Raw genomic sequence first — 25,264 nt, 5'->3', positions numbered from 1 at the left:
CCAACAAAACTAAAAGGCAACCAACGGAATGGGAAAAGATATTTGCAAATGACATATCAGACAAAGGGCTAGTATCTAAAATCTATAAAGAGCTCACCAAACTCCACACCCGAAAAACAAATAACCCAGTGAAGAAATGGGCAGAAAACATGAATAGACACTTCTCTAAAGAAGACATCCAGATGGCCAACAGGCACATGAAAAGATGTTCAGCGTCGCTCCTTATCAGGGAAATACAAATCAAAACCACACTCAGGTATCACCTCACGCCAGTCAGAGTGGCCAAAATGAACAAATCAGGAGACTATAGATGCTGGAGAGGATGTGGAGAAACGGGAACCCTCTTGCACTGTTGGTGGGAATGCAAATTGGTGCAGCCGCTCTGGAAAGCAGTGTGGAGGTTCCTCAGAAAATTAAAAATAGACCTACCCTATGACCCAGCAATAGCACTGCTAGGAATTTATCCAAGGGATACAGGAGTACTGATGCATAGGGGCACTTGTACCCCAATGTTCATAGCAGCACTCTCAACAATAGCCAAATTATGGAAAGAGCCTAAATGTCCATCAACTGATGAATGGATAAAGAAATTGTGGTTTATATACACAATGGAATATTACGTGGCAATGAGAAAAAATGAAATATGGCCTTTTGTAGCAACATGGATGGAACTGGAGAGTGTGATGCTAAGTGAAATAAGCCATACAGAGAAAGACAGATACCATATGGTTTCACTCTTATGTGGATCCTGAGAAACTTAACAGGAACCCATGGGGGAGGGGAAGGAAAAAAAAAAAAAAAGAGGTTAGAGTGGGAGAGAGCCAAAGCATAAGAGACTGTTAAAAACTGAGAACAAACTGAGGGTTGATGGGGGGTGGGAGGGAGGGGAGGGTGGGTGATGGGTATTGAGGAGGGCACCTTTTGGGATGAGCACTGGGTGTTGTATGGAAACCAATTGGTCAATAAATTTCATATATATATATAAAAAAAATAAAAAAAATAAAATTGATGAGGATGGCTTAAAAAATAAATAAATAAAGTATTAAGTATTACCAGAAACAACCCCTCAAAAAACCCCTGATTTCCATTACCTAGTAATGAATTACATAAAAGATACACAATTTTAAAATGAATTACCACACTGCCATTGAAGCTAAGTACAATATATGATACAAACAAACATTGTTTTTGGCCTAATAAATGGACACACTATAAAATTGTGGGCATAAAAAATAAGTGATTACTTGTCCAATCAGTAAAAAATGCTTTTTAGATTGTTCTGTGAATATTTTTACTTTATGGACACACCATACAACTAGTTGACTCACTGAAAAAGCTCATGGTTTAAGTCAAAATCCTGTCATGTTAGTCTTACTTACTCTCCTTCCCATTCAAATATATTTCAATGTAATAAAGAATCTAATTCAGATTTCTGTCTACTGTAACTACCCTAGCTTGGTCCTATGAAATACACAACTAAGAAAGTTTTGAAGATTATTAATATATACTAGCCATTTTGGAGTAAGTGATGTAGGATAAATCTCAGGAAAATAAACGTACTGTGGTCCAAGTTCTTACATTTGGAAAAATTATCTACCACTCCCAAAATACTTAGAAAAAATTGGAAAAAAACACACAGAAGTAATACCATCCTTAAAAAAGGTGTTCTCATCATCTAAAATAAAACCTACTAAGAAAAAATGATTCATGAATTCAGCTTCCATAGCTGGATTTACAATTCACATGTAACATATGACTGCTATACATATGGAGTCCATTCTAGACTCCATCTCTCAGTAGTGGTGTAACTGGGATACACGCTGACCCTCAGTTTCAACATCTCCAAAATGAGAGGGTTGGAACAGACAACCTCAAAGGACCCATCTAGAGTGTATCTTTGTGATTCACTGACAATGAACATCTTGTAATTTAAGTATAGTTCTCCAAACCCTCTGCCACGATAGTTTTCAAAATTCTTATCATCTATATAGTTTGCATTTGAAAAAATATCACTTGAAGTTAATACCTATTTGTAACCATAAGGATTGTCTTCTTGCTTCCAGAAATAGCACAGTGGCATCGATAAGTCTCTCCTTCTAACCTTTTAACATGATTCTGAAAAGAAAACAAGACTCAAGATTTGCGTAGTACATGCATCCAAATAGTATTTCCAATACTGTGTATTAGTTTATTATAGTAACAGTGCTAGTTAGGAAAAAGAATTATTAGAAAGAAAAACACAATATTGGCACATGAAACTAGAAAAATATTCATAGCACATTTATAAATTAACTTCAACTGTGCCTTAAATGACAAATCTGTATTAAATACTTACTAAGTGATCTTCTGATAAAATATACCTCATTCTGTGATAACTCAGCAGTTTAAAAATATCTACCGGAAATAATCACACATTTTCATTAACGGAATATAATCTATGCAAATATAAAAGTGTGACATTAACATTACAGGGGTTCTTAACCTTGGGTCCAAGGAAGGACCTGGAAGGTCTATGAACCCTCTAAAATAGACTATAAAGTTTTGAAAATGTGGTTTTGCAACTTTTTTCAAAGGATGGTTCGTATTTTTCATCAGATTTTTTCAAGTGGTCTGTGACCCTTCTCAAAGGTGAAGAATCACTGATTTACAGAGAGATAAATATACCACAATAATAAAATTCCAAGAGAACTGATATTTAATGTTTTTGAATTATGTGGTCTTATAGATTAAACATGCATGAAAAGCCAATGTATACACCAAATTATATTCTTGATAAAAAAGAAAATATTATGTCAATATTAACACAAACATGAAGAATTTCTAAGATTTCAAATAGCTGGCACAATTTATTGCTAAAGACAATTAACAAGCATAAATAATTCAAGTATAAATAGCACATTAAAATACATTTATTTTCATTTCAACTATCTCCAAACTATTGTGGTTTGAATTGGCACACATTAAAAACAGTTATTTTTTATAGCTAATGCTAATGAAATATCATTGACATTATCTATAATGCACGATTAAAGATCAGATGATATAATGTATATGAAACTACAGAACATAAACATACCTAATAAACAAGACCATAACATTTATAACCAAGAATACAACATCAATATTATTAAAAGGATAACCTAATAATAATCACAAGCAGAGAAAGCACATTTGTTATTATTTCAATGCTTAAATACACATTTTTAGAAAATCCTTGGTTCAGTTATTCCTTGACAGTTATGAAAAGCCATGAACAAAGATGAATCCCCAAAGAAACAGGATCTCATCTTCAGAATGAGTCTCAGAGACAAGTGGAATTTAAGTCACTTGTTTCACATCCTGCCTGTGAGAATTAGCCAAAATCTTTCAATATTTATACCTTAAATTCTATAAAAAAGAAAAATGGGAAATGAATATAACAATTCAATACACTTATTTTCAGCTTTGAAATTTAAATGTTAAAATATTTAGATTTGAGATGCAATGTAAAAGAAATACTACCCACTTCCCATTTTGTATGCACTTTCATTAGTTTATCAGGGTATTGTGCTTTGAACCACTGAAAGCCTTTAAAGGGCAATGTATCACCACACTACACTACCAGAAACTATTTTAAGCACTACTAAAATCCACTACACTCTGAGATTCAGATTAAGATATTCAGTCACTGATGGCAGCAGAAGAATAGATTTACAATATTTAGCAAAAGCATTCAAGATTTTCAAGTAAATTCTAAGGAAATAATATATGAAAAAACAATATTTATAAGGATGTTTATCATAGAATTATTAGTGTTAGTAAAATAACAGAAGCATCTTTAATCCCAACAACTTGGAATGATCAAATACACACTAGAAGGTTACCTCAATAGATGGTAATGCAAGAATTAAGAGTGAAGCATTTCTATGAACATGGAAAAATGTAATTAAAACAAAAAAGCAACAGACATCATTTTAAATATCATATAGTCACAAGTATGTGAACACAAGTATGTGAAATAATATTCACAATATTTAATATGTGAATATTAAATAAAAACTGGCCATATATATATATGTGTGTGTGCATATATACATACATGTGTGCATGTATATATATACATATATATATATATATATATATATATGCGCATGTGTGAACAGTATCTTAGGAGAATAAGGGTGAAGCAGAAAAGTATATCCTATGAAAACACAGTGTATGATTTAGTAATTTTGAAAGCTTAGTGAAAAAATACAGAGCAATACTCAAGAGAAAAAGAAAATGGGGTAAATGAAAAGATTCCCAAATAAATTATTTAGAATGTATCCATATTATAGTAAGAGGGCTAGGAGGGAATAATTTTACACTCCAGTGTTCTTTAATATTTACCCCGATAACAAGTTTTGTTATACTTGGTCCTTGAAGGACTGAAGTTTTCATTTCTTTTGTATATCCAGCACAGTCTAGATAATCAATAAATACTTCATACCTAAGTGATTACAGCAAGATAGGCAAGGGATCAAACAGCCTAAATTTAACTATCCATGCCTACTCCTGTCACCTATGGAAAAAATTAGCAAGTCCTCTAATTAATGTACAATCATTTTAGTTTTTCCAGTAACTACAATAATATATTAAACTTTAAAATGTTGTCTGATATAACAAAAACTAATAAATCAGAGATATATTTAGCTAAAATAATAAAAGTTACTTGAATTTTGTGCTTCTAGACATGCAGTTGAAAAAAGGGAAATCAAAAGGTTACTAACGTAAAGAACTAAACAAAAGGTAAACAATAAGAAAAAAATGTAAACAAGTTATACAATTTCCCAAAAGACTCATAAAATTGCAATATATCCAAGAAAATTAAAAATCGTTACTTTTACCTAAGAAGGAAGGGTAATTATTAGTGATGATTTAAGACAGAATCTTGATTAGTTATTGTGCTTGGTTCTCAGAAATTGTACATGCGGTGACATTTTTGCCAACCCTCAATTATCTAGGCACAAGAAGAGTCTGTCAGCTACAGTTTTAGGCTGATCTTTGGGTGTCATTTTTTCTTCTTTAAAGTGCTTGTATTAAATAAGCATTCAATTACTTCTTTTGGTAACGACAATTTAAAAAATATATAATCCAACTGAACAGTTATACGTTAGCAGTTTCACTCTCTTCAAATGTATGACACATTAAATGTAAGTTTATATTTTGGTTTCAATTTCGGGGAGAAGGATGAAAACTGCTAGATAAGATGCTGTTAAGTCAAATCAAACATTTCTATCATTTATCATAAGAAATCAAACTGCAATTTACTTCGAAAATTAACTATGAGGGTACTAATTTCAAAATGATAGTTTATAATTATTTTGTTCTCACTAAGATAACAAATCCTCTTTAAAAACTTAAAAGCTTAAAAAGGATTGTTTTTTAAAACTAAAGATAGCTATAAATTCAAGGGACACATAAATAATTTGCCTAATTACACGTTCAACTTTTATTTATGTTAAGTAAAACTAATAATTGTGAAATAAGCATAATCAACAAGGAGATTCAAGTTTTGAAAAGTAAAAATGCCAAGGGCTGATATTTATGTAACATCATTATAAAATGATTGCTATTTGTCCAGCAAGAGTACTGAGAGGTTAAAAAAAAGAAAAAAAGAGATTAAGGGCACACGTTCTCAAAATTCATGTCTCAATGCTTCTTTGAGGTCTAAGGACAGACCAACAGCAACTTGTATTTCAATTATTAAAACATAAGCCCCAGTTAGCAGCCCCATAAATTGAGTAAATTGGGGTGCTGTGTGAAACATAGTTAGGTCATTCCATCATCAGGACTCACAGATAGAAAGAACACATAACAGATTGGACATAAGAATTGTTCTTATTTTTCTGATTTACCTGAAAGTACATGAATACCATAAGAAAAGATAAAACTTTCAAAATGATAGTAAAATTGTCTGCCTCTGAACTCAATATAAGTTTTTCACCAACTAAAAAAAGAAGAGAGTTAATTTCCTACATCCTTTAATATTTCATATTAATCTCTTATTCCTGTACAGTATTATCAGGGATACCACCATTCTAATTTGTAGTTGAGCCAGTACAATAAGTTGAGAGAGAGGTGAGAGTTGTAAAGAAAACTTAATTAAAATGAACAATCAATCTAAATAAATCAAAGACAGTCAATTAATACCACAGTTTGTTTTGATTTTTAAGGATGAAATCAAGTAGTAGCATAGGAAACATTTACTCCTGTATTTCCAGTTCTTGCTGTGTAGGCAGAAAAAGAAAGAAAATAAAGTTAGAAGCATGCAGGAAGATAAAATGTATCAACATACAATAAAAACCAAAGGCTAAGAACAATGGAGAGTCATTTTACTTTGAAGTCAAAGTAGGAAAATATTAATAAATTTTTTTTTGCGGGGTGGGGGAATCCAGTCAAGGGAGAAAAGCAATTTACATATGTATATATTATTTAAAAGCAGTAAAGTTAAAACTAAAATAAAAACCAAAAAAAATCCACCTTAAAACATTTTTAAGGTTTAAAAAGATTATAATTATACATAATCTTTTTTCTTCTTTCCTCCAGCTTCTGTTTACCTGAATAAATCTAGATTTACAGAGTAGTCCAAATAAATTAATTTGGCTGGGAGAAAAGGAAGCAGTGGGATTCCTATAATTAGCTATAAAGCAGGAGACCAAATTTAACAGTGTTAACTAAATGAGCTACCACACAAACAGTAATAAAGCCTAAGACTTCTTTTAACGCTTTGCTTTCTGCACAAAAAAGCTTTGTTCCTGTGCAGAAAAAAAAAAATGACGTTATTCCCATTTAAAACATTATGCTAAAACAAAAAAATAAATAAACAATAAAATTCTACTCTACAAACCATGTTCCCTGTATAATCCTTACAAGAAGTTCATGAATCAGGAACTTTAAGAACCACCCATGGAATCCTCGTCCTAGAAATCTTTAATATTAAATTTTACCCGTGACCATGAAGAACAGAATTTATACCTCAAATAAATCGTAGCCCTCGGATTCCTGTCTTTCATATGGGCGAATGATGCCATCCTCGTGGATGAAACGAGGGGGTCGGAGCCTGGACACTTCCTCAGTTGACTCTGCTGCCCTGTAAAGGCAGCAGAATAAGCACAAAAAATATGTGAGAATCTTTCAAAATAATACAAATATATATGTATATTAAATACTGTACCACATTCCATATTGTACCAATATTTGATAGAAAGAGTGATTTTAAATAACCCGGTCCATTATTATGCGACAAGTATTATAAACAAGTCTGTCCGACTTCAATTCCCCCCCCCCCCCACCTTTTCTTAAAGAAAAGAAAATATCAAAATAACAAAGGCAGGGACTAACTTGTCCACTCTTTGTATCCTCAACATCTAGAACAGGGCCTGGCATATAGTAGATACTAATAAACATTTGTTGAACACAAGAGAAACTGAACCATAAAAACTGTCTCCTCTTACTCCCTTCTGGCGGCACTCCACCTTGTGAATCTGTAAGCGCTTTCAGTCAGAATTTAACACTCTTAAGAGCAGGCAAAGTATTTAACTTATTTATGTATTCCTAGCAACCATAAGTCCATAGACACATGCCTTGTACATGGTATGTACTTAATTACCTCTGAATCCCTTGGAAGGTGCTGCTGGCCATATCTATGATTCCACCTGTTGGACGAGCCACAGCACCCACAAGTCCTTTTCCAATTCCTTTAAAGAATCCAGCAGCTCCTTCCTTTTTGGCACCTTCATAAAACCAAGGACAATGAATGTATAAAGACACTTTAAAATAAGCAAGTTTGAACTCAAAATATCCTGAGGCAAATACTGAAATGTTTTACCTAGGAATCTTCTACATTTTGGCTTGCTAAAGAAGTTGAATTTAATCATAAAATGTAAAAAACAGTGGTTTTCCAAGTGTGTTAAAAATACCAATTATTAGGCCCCACCCCACACCTACTGAGTCAGAAAGCGAGGCCCAGTGATCAGTGTTTTAACACGCTGTCTGGGTCATCCTGAGTGGTGCTCAAGTTTTACAACCACTGCTTCTTAGACCCAAGAATCTAAGGTTTAAGAAATGACCAGAAATTTTTCTTTTTTGATTCTACCCTCAAGAGATTTTTCAAGCAGTGTTACTTTTTTTTTCAAATAAAAGAACATTACTGAATTATAATTCACTTACCATATAATTCACATACCCATGGCAGTATACAAATTAAATGCTTTTGGGTATAGGAGAGTTGTGCAACCATCGCCACAATCAATTTTAGAAAATTTGTATCATCTCGAACATAAACCCCATGACTATTAGCAATCATTCGCCATTTCCCCCAACCTGTCCTCAACTGATCCTGTGCAATTTAACTCCTTCCTCCCTGCCCCCCAGACTTAGGCAATCACTAATCTACTTTCCATCTCTATGGATTTGCCTATTCTGGACATTTCCTACAAATGCAATCAAACAATATGTGGTCTTTTGTGACTGGTTTTTTTTTTTTTTTTTCATTTAGCAACATGTTTTCAGGGTTCATTCATCTTCTACTTGTAACAGCACTTGATTTCCTTTCACAGCTGGATACCATCCCATTGTAGAGATATACCACATTTTAATTATGAAATTGCTGACAGACATTTAGGTTGCTACCACCTTCTGGCTATTATGTTCTATGAACACTTATACATAAGTTTTTGAGTGAACACATGTTTTCAATTCCCTTAGGTATATACCTAGAAGTGGAGTTGCTGTCACACACATTAACGCTGTGTTTAAATCCAGGTGCCCCAGCACCATTTGTTGAAATGGGTATTCTTTATGGAATTACCTTGGCACCCTTGTTGAAGATCAACTGGCCACAAATGTAAGGATTTATTTCTAGAATCTCAAGTCTATTCCATTGATCTATGTCCATCCATATGCCAGTACCACATTGTCTTAGTTACTGTACTTTTATGGTAAGTTTTTAAGTTGGATAGTGTAAGTTCTCCAACTCTGATCTTTTTCAAGATTGTTGTGACTATATTGGGTCACCTGAATTCACATACACATTTTACCAGCAGCTTGTCAATTTCTGCAAAGAAGCCAACTGGGATTTTGACTGGGACTGCAATTAATAAAGTACCTTTTTAATAGGATAAAAAAAGATCTATTGCTATTGAGGATCGAAAGGAACCCAGTTGAACTATGGTCCCGCTGAAAATAACATTCAAAGTCTGAATCGTAATCTATTACTTAATGTCTCTACTTTCTGAAGAAAGTATATTCATTTAAAACCAATTTAAAACTATGAGCATAAAATCAGAAATTCTCTCAATTAAATAACTAGTAGCAATAACATCTGTTATGCTTATTATGTATCAATTCTTCAGACTTTGTACAGGAAGGAGACATTCTCAACCTACCTTCCACAGGTTTTGTTATTATCCCAGTCACTCCACCAACAACTCCCTGAAAGAGATTATCAATCATAAAGTCAAACCTGAATGGAAGGTGCTTAAGCCAACCACTAGAGGTCTCCACCTACACACTAGAAATAACTTTTTTTCAAAAAAATGAGGACTTATTTGATAATGTGAACATGTGGCTAAGTGAGCACTACAATTTTTTAAATATTACATAACAGAAAATTTTAAATAAAAGCACCTTGTACAAGTAAAATTCTATAACAGGAAGAATTAGAAAAGCAGGCAAAAAGATCCTACATCTGGCTCTGGCACCAATTTAGCTCTATAACCACGGGCAATTGATTCAATCTCTTTAAGCCTCAGTTTCCACACCAGTAAAATGAATGAGTTGAGCCAATTAATCCCTAAGATCTAATTACAAATTTTAATGAAATAACTTTTTAATTTAGTGGAAGTGTGGAAAACTGAAAATGAAAGGACCTCTGAAGGACAGCAGATAGCCTAAGAAGTAAAGTACTTTATCTTACACAGCACACAACACTATAAATCACTGGTACAAACACGTTACAATTACAAGTTAAGAACAGTAATACGTTTGTACATTCTTAATACTTGTCAAGTAATGGTAGTAAATAAAACTACCTGTATGTTACACAAATGCAAAGAAAGAGAACTGAAGTATACCCACTGTTTAAAAAATCAGATACTTCTGGGAAGAGAGGAGGGTGATCAAACAGAACTTTACAGAGTTACCTATATTTCCATTATTTATTAAATAATGTTACCTGTATAATTAAGCAATATTCGTAATTACCTGTATAATTTTTAAAGTACTGAAAAGCAGTGAAAAGCAGTCCCTGGTTTACAAAAACTTAACTTATATACTTCCCCTGCCACAAAAATGGTCAACTGATGATGACCTAAACAACTCCCCCTCCCTCTCGTTACCATCATTGACCATATTTCTCTCTGCTTTACTTCCTCCTCTTCCAGAAGAGAGCTAATCTGCCATCATCCTAGAGTTTTGACTTCAGCCCGAGTGCCAAACGAAGTCTGGGATTTGGGGGAAAGATGTGACGGTGGTATCAGCAAAGGACAGCGCACAAGGAAACAGCAAAACCCACGGTTTTTCACTACTGCTGTTGTGACAGACTTATACTCACAAGGAATATGCCAAGTTTCAAACAACCAGCTTCGAGTACATATTCTAAAGTATATACAGAAGTTCAGGACTTCTTGAAGACTCAGTATGAGACTCACACGCAGGAAGCCCTTTCCTCCTCTGGCCAGGCTGTCTCCAAAATCTTTAGGCTGTCGACCCATCTCTTCTCTTCTTTTCTGCTGATATTCCTTGTCCATTGTAATTGCTGCCAAACCTTTCCCAACAGAACCAGTGATGCGAGATACAACTCCTGCTGCACCACCTATCAAAAGACCCGGACAAGTAAGTCACATTGCTTCTTCAAAGAGCAGCTACCCCCAAAATCAAGAGCACACTGTATACACTGTACGTTAGCCAACTTGACAACAAATTATATTAAAATAAATAAACAAATAAATAAATAAACAAACAAACAAACAAACAGCATTACCACAATACACAGCACACCTCTGCTTTAAACAGGTGCATCAAATTCTGTCTCAAATACAAACACACAGAAATGTATTTTTTATCATTTCCTGCTCATTAAGAAAAGGAATCAAACTATTTATTTATTTTTTTCAACTTTTTTTATTTATTTTTGGGACAGAGAGAGACAGAGCATGAACGGGGGGAGGGGCAGAGAGAGAGGGAGACACAGAATCGGAAACAGGCTCCAGGCTCTGAGCTGTCAGCACAGAGCCTGACGCGGGGCTCGAACTCACAGACCGCGAGATCGTGACCTGGCTGAAGTCGGACGCTTAACTGACTGCGCCACCCAGGCGCCCCGGAATCAAACTATTTAAAGTATACTGATTCTCCAGAATTTTTCTGTAAACCTAAAACTGTTCTAAAAGATACATTATTGTTTCTCTTCAAAAAAGTACATTGAATCAACACTACAAAGACATATAAACAAACCCAGGAAGTCTACGGTTAAACTGTTTTCCATTCAAGAATAAGGGAACACATCTTTTAAACAGAATTATTAGAAAACTGTTACCTCTTTTATTAAATATAATCATTTGTTTTTATAGACAATGAATATTAGAATAACTATTATAAAAAATACATATATTTACATACACAACTATGTGATACATACCTACAGTGTGTCCAAAGAGACTTCTGACTCCAATCACTAATCCCTCAGCAAATTCTTCAGGGCCTTGAACAGCACCCTGGCCAAAAAATGAATAAATGAACAGTTTGCTATTTAAAATTTAAATAAGCTCAAGATTTGTGATCTAGTATTTCAGGGTTTCCATGAAGATACAGAATCTGTAAAGACCCATAAACACTGTGATGTCACAGTTTTCCCCCTCTAATGCAAATACTGACAGCACACCTACTGGGTACGAAGACACCTTCAGCCCACATGGTTTCAGTCAACTCTTCTGAGATAACAAAAACCAAACAAATAAAACATTTGCTTCAATCACAATCTGAAGTTACCAGCTGCATTGGTAGCAAGACTAAGAGCCCACAGTTTTGATTCTTTTGTTTTCCCATGTATTCTCTCTGCTTTGTCCTGCTAAACTCCTGGGTCCCTTAAATAGGTTAGAGGAAAGCTTGAATACAAAACAAAGTGGGCTTTTCATAGCTCATGAGTCTTTCCATAGTGGCGAAACAGCCCTGAAATGGTGTGAACCTACCTAGCATTCTTCCTTGCAACTACATGAAATCTTGGAAGCTGTGGGCACGTTTTAATGCCTAGACATCGGAAGCACTGAATTAATTCTGAAACAACCTTTTAATGTCATCTCAAGTAATTTGAAGTAAAAATATGACATTAACGTATTTTTGTTATTTGAATATGATTCAGTTCCCAGATACAATTAAAATACAAATGATCTGGGGTGCCTGGGTGGTGCAGTCGGTTAAGCGTCCGACTTCAGCCAGGTCACGATCTCGCGGTCCGTGAGTTCGAGCCCCGCGTCGGGCTCTGGGCTGATGGCTCGGAGCCTGGAGCCTGTTTCCGATCCTGTGTCTCCCTCTCTCTCTGCCCCTCCCCTGTTCATGCTCTGTCTCTCTCTGTCCCAAAAATAAATAAACATTGAAAAAAAATTTAAAAAAAAATACAAATGATTTGTCATAAAGAACAGAGTATCATTTTCTGTACCTATACTTAAATATAAGATCAATACCTGGAAGGGTTCATAGAATAAAGCTTCAACTCCTTCAGACAGGCCTCTAATTAATCCAAATGGGTTTCCAAGCACATCTAAGCCCAATACGAGGACATACATCTGTTTCAAGAACTAAAGGGAAAAAAGATAAATTAAGTCCTTTACTACTGGTGTAAGAAAGAGTATCATGATGCCTTGGGAAAAAAGGAGAGTGCTACCTAAATTAGGTTGTTAAAGGAAAGCTATGCAGAATAACCACCACTATATCCATTAACCGATCTTTCACTATGTGCCAGGCATTATGCTGGTACTTTACAACTGCTTTCAATTTGGATAGACTGGCTTAAGGCAGTCTGCCAGTTAGCAGCTATGTAACCTTGGACAAGTCAATTAGTCTCTATAGGCCTCAGTTTTCTCATCTAAAAAATGGAAGGAGGATGACACTGACCTTGCATGGCTGAGCATGCATATTAAATGAATATACAATTCAAAAATACTTATTTTTAATATGTTAGTATCACTGTTACTATGAAACTAGATTGGGAAATAATTAATAATCAAAAGAAAAAACAAATTAAAGTATATCCTTATTTGAATAGGTAATAACCATAATGTCTATATACACCGTAGGAGAAAAGACGTTCTAGCATTGGGAGGAAAGGGGAACTTCACCCCAGAATTCGATAGCACAGCAATGGTATCCCACTACCATGAAACAACAATTGCCCCTGCACCAATTCAAACCATGGAATAACTGAGGCATGGAAAAGAGCCTGGCTTAGAATTCCTCTCCCATTTCTACTAGATTATGCTTAGAAACTTTAGACATTTATGAAATAAGTGAGATGTCTCCTACATCGGTATTCCTTCCCAAAGTGGTAAATGTATAATTGCAAAGGGAAAAAAGGCACTACAGGAAACTTTTAAAAACTTTTATCTAGAAGGGAAAGAGCTAAAGAAATAAAAACTAGTCATTCAAGAAAACTACTAAGAAATAAAACTACAAATTGAGGTAAATTAGATAAACAATGTTGCACACTGTGCAATCACCTACAAATGTTTTGTTTGATATTTTATGAAGCATATTCTTTGTGAGCTACTATGATAGGAAATTACCTGTTCACTGTAATGTCTAACAACACTCCACATGAGCTGATCTCTCTTGTAAAACTGATACCGAATTTCATAATAAGCAAGTCTGGGAGGAGAAAGAAAGATTCAAAGGCATGATCATTACATTGGGAGAGAAAGAGACTTAAAATTGCTTAAAAATGTTAATCATTGCTAACTGTTTTACAATTCTATTTGTAGATCTGCCACATATAATTTATGTTTGAGGTCTTAATATTATGGTAACAAAATTACTATAAAATTAGTACATAAAGAGTAAAAAGATTGAAAAACTCAACCATAATCCCATTACACAGGGAATTTTTTAGGGTTTTTTTTCTTTTCATTTCCCACTTTGAATTCTTTCTTTTCTATACAATTCAAAAATATTTAAAACAGTTTGTATGCATTTTTACACTCAATATTGTGAATAAGGATCTCTCTCTGTTATTCAAAAATTCTATGTAACCATTTTTAATGGATGCATAGCATTCCATCATGTGGAAATGTCGTAAGAAAACAATTTTACCATAGTCAGACATTTCCAAATCTTGACCATAATAATTAGCGCTGCCATATGTAAATTTTGAATATAAGTCTTTAGTTGCATTTCAAGATTATTATTTTTTTTTGGACTGAATTCCCAATAAAAGAATTACTGAATGATAAACTACAAAAACATTTGAAGCTTTGAGACATATATATATATATGTGTATGTGTGTGTGTGTATACATAGATCTTTCCACTCCTACAAATAGTTAAAAAAAAAAAAAAAAGTGCCCATTTGTTAGACCCAGCCCTTTTTCGTACTAGGATTACTCATATTTAAAAATCTTTGATAATTTACTTGAATTTGCATATATTATTTGCTATATGATAACGCTGAACATTTCAAGTATTTATCAGCCACTGTATCTTGCCTCTTGCAAATTATCTTATTGTCCTTTGGTGATTATGGCACTGGAATCTTTAGGTTTGTCTTATCAATGTTTGATATTAACACTATTAATCCTCTCCTTGTCATATTTGTCCTTCTATTTTCCCAGTTCATGTTCTAATTGTTTTCACTGATTCTGTTGTATTTACTTTCTATGTAGTCAAATCTATCTTGTATTTTCTACGGTGAGTTTTTCCATTGCTTCTAAACTGAGAATACTTTCTTTACTTAAGAGATTTGACAACAATTAACCTCATTGTTTTCCTCAGTCTTTCTCATTTGAATTTTATATTTAATCCTTCCATTCCTATGCAACTTGATAGTGTACAAGTATGGTGGAAATGGTATAAATGGATTTTTTTTTTCCTCCAAGGTAACTACTTGTTCCAATACTGTTGTTGAATATTCAGTTCAATAAACATTCACTGAATTTATATGTGTCTAGCACACATAAATATTCTCAGATTAAATGTGGCATTATTATCTGTACCTTTCCATATGATTATACTGAAATCTCATCATACTGCTACATATTTCTAAATATAAGTCTGTTCTAAAATGTGGTCAATTTATAACCTTCTAGTCAAACAATTCCATTTTTAATCTACACTGATGATTATCAACATATGAATAACTGAAGAAAATATAATACTTTTTATGAGTAAAATAAGCATATCTAAAAAGCATAATTAGAAAGAGGCCAAACTTTTCAAGTATAATGAGAATTACCATTTTTCTAAGCTAACACTGTAGCCCAAATGGGAAGAATTAATATCCATAAAATAACCTTGGTACAAAACCCTCCCCATCTACTTTAACATAAATCTTACTTGAATATTAAGTCATCCACATCAGTCAAAGTAGCACCTATGCTTTTCAACAGCAGATTGACAGAATGAATTGCAATCATTTCCTGTTTTTCTTTGTCTGACTCTCCACTTCCACTACCCAAGGACAGACTCAAATGCAACTAAAAGAAAAATAATGTTCAATAAATACAAACTAAAAACAACCAAAAAATTTATATACATAGGAACCAAATCTTTCAGATACAAACAGATGTTGTATAGTTCAGTCCTAAAGAAAGCTATTATTTGTTACTCTACACACAACACAGGGTAACTCACTAATATCTGGTTTTCATATTTGCTTTTTGATAAAAGACAAAGCAGTCTGTTCCAAAAACAGAACTATAATTTTATACAAAGTGTATACATACCATGGTGTTTATATGGAGGGGGCTCAAAACACTTCACATAAACAGTATAAACATTTCAAGAAGAGAAACAAGTCAAGTGGCACACAAGTAGTCTATCAGTCAAAATAACAAATAATCATTTATTTTCATCCAACTAAAGTAAATAATTTATGGCAATAATTAACAATAACAATTATAATTATACAATAAGTAACAACAACATGACAATTACAGCAACAAACTGTTAAATAAATTTTTAAAAGAGTTAAGTGTTGCAGCTTCCACAGACTCCTTTAACTTAAACATGAGATCTTCACCTTACCACTTAATTTAGTTGTTTCTATTTTGGGCTATCGTCATTACTGCAACAGTGGCAAAGACACAGGCAGAAGGTAATTTTATCTGTACAAATAAAGCAGATGACTCTCCTTTCTGATTCTGCATTTTACCCAACCAATGTGTAGCTCAACAGAAGAGACTTGGGGTAAAACCAGAAAAGCCTGCGTGCTGTTTTTTTTTTTTGGTTTGTTTTTGTATTTTTGTTTGTTCGATGTCAGAGAATGTGGAGATCCGTGAAAGGTAAGCTTAGGTGGACAGACAGAGTTCCAGCCTTTCCCTTAAGGCAAAGTCACCATGGAATGAGAAAATAACTACTGTTTATGATTTTAATTATTCAATTTCATGAAACAATTTCCAAAGTGCATAAAATCATGAATTGGTAATTAACCATCTTTAATACTACCCTAAGATTATAACCCATGAAGTCATTTTATACCTTCCAGAACAACTTTGATAGGAGGCATTCAGTAAATATTTGTGGAAGGTATTATTCAATCTCATATATGATTTTCGCTTAATAATGGAAAAGAAACTGTGTTTAACCTACCACATAAAACGATATCAATTTTAAACTCAACACTATAAATAGGTCTAATACTACCAACCTAGTATATTAGTTTAAAATAATAATTCAACTCCATTTTATAAATTATTTAGCTGAATGGATTGGTGGATGCAACTGAAAATAATGCTCTGTAAATAGTTTGGGGGAATGTAAAGGATCATCAATATTTTAAAGAGTTACTTAATTGTAGATATGGCCCATTACACAAGTTCAGAGCGTTATGGTTGATAGCATTTGCGAATTTACTAAGCATTCACCTCTTCCTATAAAACCTAAAAAGAACAACAGAAAGAAAAAAGAAAATGGGTTCATAAAGTACAAAATCAGGCAAGTGAAAGGTATCCAATTTTCCACTCCCTTAGATACAATCAAATTTTGGAAGGGTGAAAAACACCACATCAACAGTATAATACCTACTTCAGCGTTTTCACATTCTGGTTAGGGCGCCCATTATAGCTTTCTGTTTAGACCGTGAGAGTAGTTACAAAGTGCAACCAAAACATTAAATGTTGTGAGCACTTCTTCGCTTAATTAAGAAATGCTTTTGTCAGCTCCTTCCCTGAATAAAGGGGTTATTAATTCAAGACTAGAGAACATGCTCTGATGGTTTCTCTGTGGGAATTATGGTTGTACATATGTTAGAGAAAATTGTCATAATTATTTCAATTAATCAAATAAAATTCCCACCAAATATTTGATACAAGTTATAACCCACATTTTGTATGCAGACCCCTAAAAAATTGTACAATTCTGCCTAACTTGCAAAATAATAATTACTACAAACCTTAACAGGAGAAATATGGAAATGTTCAAAGAAACTAAGAACTGACATATCAGTCACTGAAGTCTCCATTAATTCTGTGTTGAGAGCATCAGTATCTTGCTGGATTAACTTCGTCTGAAAAAAAAAATAAAACAAGAATGTCTATTTTATTTTTTTTCTCTAAGTAGTTGATGGCTAATTTAGTTAATTAATTAGTTAATTTAATTTAGTTTATAATTTTCCCAAGAAGTAAAAATTTTTACCCGTTTTCTTTCAGCTTCTGGGTCAGTTGTTGGGGTAAACAGTGCAATAATAGCTCCTAGAAACCCCTGATCAACTTTCAAGGCCATCTCCTGAATGAGGACCATAAAATACCTACAGAAAAATTTTTTTTAAAGAATGAAAAAGGGTTTCTATCAAACCTTGTAATTATCAGTGTTAAAACTTTGATTTTTGCATCAAGTCCCAATAAGATCTTACTCCTTCATCTCTTCAAAAGTGTTAAGAAGATGAAAGTATCCTTAAACTGAAATTGTTTTTTTCATTAGAGTGAAGTTTTCACTAGAGGAAATACTTGTATTAATACTCAGCATTTAAATACCCAAATCCCATATTCATCATATTACGAGACAAATACAATTAGATGGTGTAGCATGTATTACTCCATTTTTAAAGTCCACAGCAACTGCTCTAAACACTTCGCAAATATATATGTCATTTATGTCACTGGCTATTTTACACTGTAATTGGAGTTACAAACAGGAAAAGGTGGTTAAGGAATTTTACACTTTAAAATTATAGAGGGGCTGTATTTACTTGAAAATACTTGACCAAAGATGGACTGATATGCTCAGGTGGAAAATAATTTTTATATGGAAGTTTCAAAGGAGATTCTCATTTTAAATTCCTTTATATAAACACAGGTATCTACTTACTTGAACTGTAATACTTTACTGTACTCATTAAATCTTGTGATGACACTCACATCAATGAAAGGTTTGGGCTCTAAAAGGAAGAAAGACAACAAGAAAAAAACAGTCAAGCTTTATACTGGATCAAAAAAAAAAGTCAGCCGGGGGGTGTGGGGGTCCTGGGTGACTCAGTTAAGCATCCAACTTTGGCTCAGGTCATGATCTTGTGGTTCAGAAGTTTGGGCCCCACAACGGCTTTGGGCTGACAGCTCAGAGCTTGGAGCTTGCCTTGAGTTCTGTGTGTCCCTATCTCTCTGCCCCTCCCCAGCTTGTGCTCTCTGTCTTTCTCTCAAAAATAAATAAACATTTAAAAAAAATTTTTAAGGGGCGCCTGGGTGGCTCAGTCGGTTAAGTGTCCCACCTTTGGTTCAGGTCATGATCTCACAGTTTGTGAATTTGAACCCACATTGGGCTCTGTGCTGACAGCTCAGACCCTGGAGCCTGCTTTGGAATCTGTCTCCCTCTCTCTGCCCATCCCCTGCTCATGCTCTGTCTCTCTCTCTCTCTCTCAAAAATAAACATTAAAAAAAAATTTTTTTGATTTATAGAAAGGCTATTTAACTTTAAAAATAAACTGTCTCCACTTCTTTTCTTTTCTTTTTTTTACCTGAATCCAAAGCAATAGATTTTGGAGGGGCCACGGGATGAAACACAACAGGAAACATTGTACCTGGTAACTGACTATCAACCTAAAAAAAAAAGAAGAAGAAGAAGAAAGAAAACTCAGCAAGATTTGAAATAATGTAAACTTTTAGTTTTTGAGATAATATTATAGAAGATGCTGCTAATTTCATCACAATTAAGTGTCTGCATTGTGTATGTGGTGCTATTAGAAGTTTTACTTTATCTAAAATTCTTACATATCTCAGCAAGGGCAACCTTTTACATAAAGGAATATGTAATACCCTCCTAACTACATTAACACTGTGCAGCATACACACTATTAATCAAAATGTTTGTGCCTATGGATCATGTGAGATTTCAATAGCTTATAATTTAAATAAAATGTAACTGGAGACTAAATACGAAATTAGGTAGAAAGAAGAAAAAAAATTCAAATGTCCTAAATCATATTTAGGAGTTAAAAGGAAGAGAGTGAGAAGGGGAAGAAGGGAGCAAGCAAGCAAGAAGACAAAAGCGTTCTCCAATAAAGCCCAGCTCAGCCCTGTGTAGACGGACAAAAGAAAATCTAATTTGGGGGTCCCATGACAAAATCAGAGGAATATTTAAAAAATAACAATTTCAGTGCAAGAAAACACTCTTGCAGGCTAACTGATGAAATTAAATGGTCTCAATAGTCACAATGTCTTTGGACTTGGATGCTAAGTATAGAGAATCCACAGAATATGTGGGAGAAGGGGAATAAAGATGCCAACAGAAAGCAAAATACTATTTACAACATATGCTAGAGCCTTGCAGAAAAAACTTTATACCCAAGTTTCCCAAAGTGATTAGATGCATTTATTGAATCGATAATAACAATGTTACCTGAAGCCAATACAACCTGGCCCTTAAACTTCTCTGGTGAGGAGACTGCTTAAATTCAATCTGAATCCCTGATAAAAAATCTCGCTTTATCGGGCACTGAACAGGGAAGCGCATTTCCATGGGAACTTTATCAAAATTGACCTGGGAAAAAAGCACATATGGGTACGATGAGTTGGTATTAGCAGTGTAGCCCATCTTAAATATCCCTTTACTCACAATCTGAAAGGGAAAAGCATTTTAATGTGTATGTCTCACCAAAAGATCTGCCTTAAGGTCATCTACAGTTGGGATCATTGAAGCAGAATCATTACTTTTCCATCAAAGTTATGAGGAAAACAAGAAAACAACTGGGAAATTTTTCAATTAATTAAACTGCAGTTGAAGGAAATAAACCATGCTTTATATTGTTTAAAAACCTCAATAGTAGGGGCACCTGGGTGGCTCAGTCAGTTAAGCGTCTGACTTCGGCTCAGGTCATGATCTCAGTTTGTGGTTCAAGCCCTGCGTCGGGCTCTGTGCTGACAGCTCAGAGCCTGGAGCCTGCTTCAGATTCTGTGCCTCCCTCTCTGCCCCTCCCCTGCTCATGCTCTGTCTCTGTCTCAAAAATAAAAAAAATAACATTAAAAAAAAAATTTTTTTTAACGTTTATTTATTTTTGAGACAGAGAGCATGAACAGGGGAGGGTCAGAGAGAGGGAGACACAGAATCTGAAACAGGCTCCAGGCTCTGAGCTGTCAGCACAGAGCCTGACGCAGGGCTTGAACTCACGGACCGCAAAATCATGACCTGAGCCGAAGTCGGCTGCTTAACCGACTGAGCCATCCAGGTACCCCCCAAAAAAATAACATTTAAAAAATTAAAAAAAATTTTTTTAATTAAAAAGAATTAAAAAATACAAAATAAAAACCTCAATAGTAATGAATAAAGGTAACTCTTAAATTTTGTTTTAGCAAAGTTAAACAATGAATAGTTAATAGCTTATTTAGGTCTGCCAATTTGTTTTCATTTGAGCATGGCCAACATTTATGGGGATGAGAGTAGGGGTGGGGAGCATATCTGATAGCCAATGCAAACCCAACCATTAGATATCAAAGACAAAGAGTAACCAAAACTGTGGGACTGAACCACAGCAAATGAGAAATGGCAGTCAAGCTTCTTGGATCTTCTTGGAGCAAAAGTGGCCTTCAGCTGCAATACTGGCCTGCACAGAGTACACCTGCATTCATGATGTCCACCCATGTCCAACAATCTTTTACATTAATGAATCTAACTGAATAGATTTTCCATAGGTTTTTCACTACTGAAATATATAATTTTGCACAGACTTTATTTACCAATTATACTAGTATCATTAAAGATGCACCAAGAAGTTCTAATATGCAATATTAATTTCTGCATAATCTTACTGAAAACAAGTTCCATGAAACTATCTTGTGAACAGAAGAAACTATAAAAATACAGGAGAGAAACATATTTAAATGTTTTATAGTATATGATTTAATAATGTATTTTAATTTAAAATGTACTCATATTAGTCATGCCAATCCTATTAATAAATGAGTTTATTTACTAATCAATAGTTTCTGTACACATTTTACTTGGACAGTAAATTCTCCTTTCTTACTATCCACCAACAAAATACATATATAAAAAAAAACAAAAAAATTTTTGGTATACCTCAAAATTATTATCTAGTTTAATCCATCCATGGTCTCTGGATACTTGGTATTTTTTATACGACTGTTCCAGCAACATTATCTGCTTTTGACTAAAAGGCTTCCATTTCTGTTTTGGTTTCATCTCCCAAACAACACCAGAACTAAAACAATTCACAAAGAAAATTAAATTAGGAGTACATATTAGATTTGCTAGAATTGTTACTCAACTTTAAATTATTGCAACTATCAATCTCCAATGAAAATTATATTTATGCAAGAGATTTTTTTTAAACACCAAAATATACCTGTGGTAGAAAAGTACATGAGGAAAAGGGGTAGGGGAAAAAGTTATTCTATCATACACTGACATCAATCAGTCAAAGGACTCACAAACTTTTTTGGTAAGGAGCCATATAGTAAATATTTTAGGCTTTGTGGCTGAGATAAAATTGAGGTTATTATTTAAGTGCTTAGATAACAAGAGAGAGAAAAAAAACTTCCACAAATTTTTCTAATTGATGAAATTCAAATATAAAAACAATTGAGTATACATTTTAAAAACACAAGTTTATTAATGAGAAAAAAGATTTTTAAATTTTTTATTACGTGTTTTTCATTAAAGTATAATTGCCATAAAACATATTAATTGAAATAAAACATAAAAAAATAATTTAATATTTGAGTATATTGTAAAATGATCATCACAATAAATCTAGTTACTATCTGTCACCATACGTACTTGCAAAAAAATTTTTTTTTACGGTTGTTTCTCAGGGGTGACAACTTAATGCTTCACTTAATTAGGGCTCAAAGTGAGTATTCATAGAGGCTAATTCTTTAGTTACTTCAAACTCAGCACTGGCTACTTGACTATACAGTAACAGCAGTATTAGAAGTATCTAGTGACTCAAGAGCCAAAGAAAACGAGTCAAAATCATTTGTCTTATTTTTAGTTGACTACTGATGTTGTTGTAAAAGTCCTTAGTTGTTCGAGCAACTGTTCTCCCAAAATGACTAATGGTCCTAAGCTTATTTACTCTGGACACATTTCTTCAGGGTTACATTCAGATAATTTAATTAACTTACCACTAATAAAAGGCATTCCTTGCATGGCTAACAAATGAGTCATTCAGAAACTAACTTTGTTGCACTCTTATTTTTGGTTTTTTATTTTTGTGAAGAAATTATGCTAAGAGATAAATCAGTCAGAGAAAGACAAAAACCAAATGATTTGACTCATCTGTGGAGTTTAAGAAACAAAACAGATGAATGTGGGGGAAGGGGAAAGAAAAGAGAGGGAACCAAATCTTAAGAGACTCTTAAGGAGAGAGAACAAACTGAGGGCTGCTGGAAGGAGGTGGGTAGAGGGATGGGCTAGATGGGTGATGGGTATTAAGGAGGGCACTTGTAATGAGCACTGGGGGGCTATACGTAAGTGATGAATCACTAAATTCTACTCCTGAAACCAATATTATACTGTAGGTTAACTAACTAGAATTTAAATAAAAACTTGAAATCAAAAATACATACATATACACATACATACACATATACATAAATGAAATTTTGCTGTGATGAGATATTTTGTCTTAAATTTTCTAATCTTTCTGGCCATTCCTTTCCTGTGAGGTAGGCATATTGTGATATGTGCTTATTTGGAAATGTCAATATATCGCATATTCTTTTAGCACAGGTATAGGCTCATTACATAATAAAATAATGCTTTGCCATTTCATTCAATAACTCTGCCCTGTAAGAGAGACATTCAAAGTCCACTTTTCTCTACTTCTTTTGACATGGTGAGCATGCATTAGTAATAAAAAATAAGTAAAAGTTGCAGTATAGCTATACGTGTGGCACTCATACACTCTCAAGTTATTTGTCCTTTGTTATGTGCTAAGCAGTAGCACAAAAGCAGCCACAGACACGTAAAAGAATAAGCCAGGCTGCGTTCTAATAAACTTTACTTAGGGGCAACAAACTTTGAATTTCATATCATTTCCATTGTGTTACAAAATACTATTTTCCTTTCAAATTTTTCTAACCTAAATTGTAAAAAATTCTTGACCAAGGTCTGTAAAAAAATAAATAAATAAAAATAAAAACAAGCCACCAGCTAGATTTGGCTGATAGGCCATACTTGGTTGATCCCTGATTACAGAATTTTGCATAATGATAAAATAAAGCCCCATATTATTTCAGCTTACATAGCTTGTTGGTATTAATCAATGATACCGTTAACAATGTCCTCACTGTATCATGTATTAGAGAACACCAATTGATGAAGGTAATGAATAAAGTATCTACTATAAATTATATAAATCCAACACTGATTCATTATAAAAACTCTTCAACAAATTAGGAAGAGAGGAGAACTTCCTCAACTTGATAAGGAACATCAACAAAAAACCTACAGTCAACATCATACTTAATGGTGAGAAACTAGATGCTTTCTTGCCAAGATCAGAAACAAATCAAGGATGTCTACTCTCACCACTCCTTCCTATTCAACACTGGGAAATCCTAGATAATGCAATTAAGTCAAGAAAATAAAAGGTACACAGATTAGGAAAGATGGTGAAACAAAGCTGCCTTTGTTCTCAGATGACATGTCTATGTAGAAAATCCCAAAGATGCAACCAAAAAATTCCTGCAACTAATGTTTCAAGATACAGAGTTAATATACAAAAGTCAATTGTTTTCCTATATACTTGCAATGAATAATTGAAATTTGAAATTAAAAACACAATAACCTTTACAATGGCAACAAAGAAATGAAACACTTAGATATAAACAGAAAATAACAAATTTGTGCGAAGTCTGTAGACTCATGTAGGAGGAAGACAACAAAAGTTTGATGAAAGAGGCTGAAGATCTGAATAAATAAAAGGATCTCCGTACATGGATATGAAGATTCAATAATGTCAAGACATCAGTTCTTTCCATGTTGATCTATAAATGCAATCCCAACCAGTGTCCCAGCTAACTGAGAAACTAATTCTAAAGTTTATAGGGAAAGGCAAAAGACTCAGAACAGCCAATACAATATAGAAGAAGGAAAAAGCTGGAGGATGGAGACTACATGACCTCAAGATTACCACAAAACTACAGACCTCAGGACAGTGTGGTATGGGTGAAAGAACTGACAAACAGATCAAGAAAACAGACGGTCCAGAAATAGACCCTAACACAGATAGTTGGCTAATTTTTGAAAAGGAGCAAAAACAATTCAATGGAAAAAGGACAATCTTTTCAACAGTGACAGACTGGATATCCACATGCAAAAGAAAGAAAGAAAGAAAGAAAGAAAGAAAGAAAGAAAGAAAGAAAGAAAGAAGAAAAGAAGGAAGGAAGGAAGGAAGGAAGAAAGAAAGAAAAGAAAGAAGAAAGAAAGAAAGAAAGAAAGAAAGAAAGAAAGAAAAGAAAGAAATCTAGCCACAGAGTTTACACATTTCACAAAAACTAACTGAAAATGTATACAAACCTAAACATCAAACACAAAACTATAAAATCCAGAAAATAACATAGGAGAAAATGTAAGTAACTTTGCACTT

At 33.7% G+C, this 25,264-nt stretch overlaps 1 protein-coding gene across 1 annotated transcript in view; it reads right to left on the bottom strand.

Annotated features, from left to right (window-relative positions):
• The window catches only part of VPS13C (vacuolar protein sorting 13 homolog C), a 201,969-nt gene that overhangs the window by 13,044 nt on the left and 163,661 nt on the right, over positions 1–25,264 (bottom strand). Inside the window, exons 66-80 of the mRNA XM_047862226.1 lie at positions 21,730–21,871; positions 20,053–20,193; positions 19,172–19,253; positions 18,529–18,598; positions 17,857–17,968; positions 17,615–17,728; positions 15,559–15,698; positions 13,797–13,878; positions 12,699–12,812; positions 11,657–11,732; positions 10,671–10,834; positions 9,408–9,453; positions 7,631–7,754; positions 6,997–7,111; positions 2,027–2,115 (exon numbers count right to left, since the gene is read on the bottom strand). Coding sequence (XP_047718182.1) covers positions 2,027–2,115; positions 6,997–7,111; positions 7,631–7,754; positions 9,408–9,453; positions 10,671–10,834; positions 11,657–11,732; positions 12,699–12,812; positions 13,797–13,878; positions 15,559–15,698; positions 17,615–17,728; positions 17,857–17,968; positions 18,529–18,598; positions 19,172–19,253; positions 20,053–20,193; positions 21,730–21,871 — 1,611 coding nt within the window. The remainder of the gene's footprint in view (positions 1–2,026; positions 2,116–6,996; positions 7,112–7,630; positions 7,755–9,407; positions 9,454–10,670; positions 10,835–11,656; positions 11,733–12,698; positions 12,813–13,796; positions 13,879–15,558; positions 15,699–17,614; positions 17,729–17,856; positions 17,969–18,528; positions 18,599–19,171; positions 19,254–20,052; positions 20,194–21,729; positions 21,872–25,264) is intronic.

This window comes from Prionailurus viverrinus, chromosome B3, assembly GCF_022837055.1.
Source record: "Prionailurus viverrinus isolate Anna chromosome B3, UM_Priviv_1.0, whole genome shotgun sequence".
NCBI classification, from domain to species: domain Eukaryota; kingdom Metazoa; phylum Chordata; class Mammalia; order Carnivora; family Felidae; genus Prionailurus; species Prionailurus viverrinus.
This window is presented reverse-complemented; position numbering and strand designations above follow the sequence as displayed.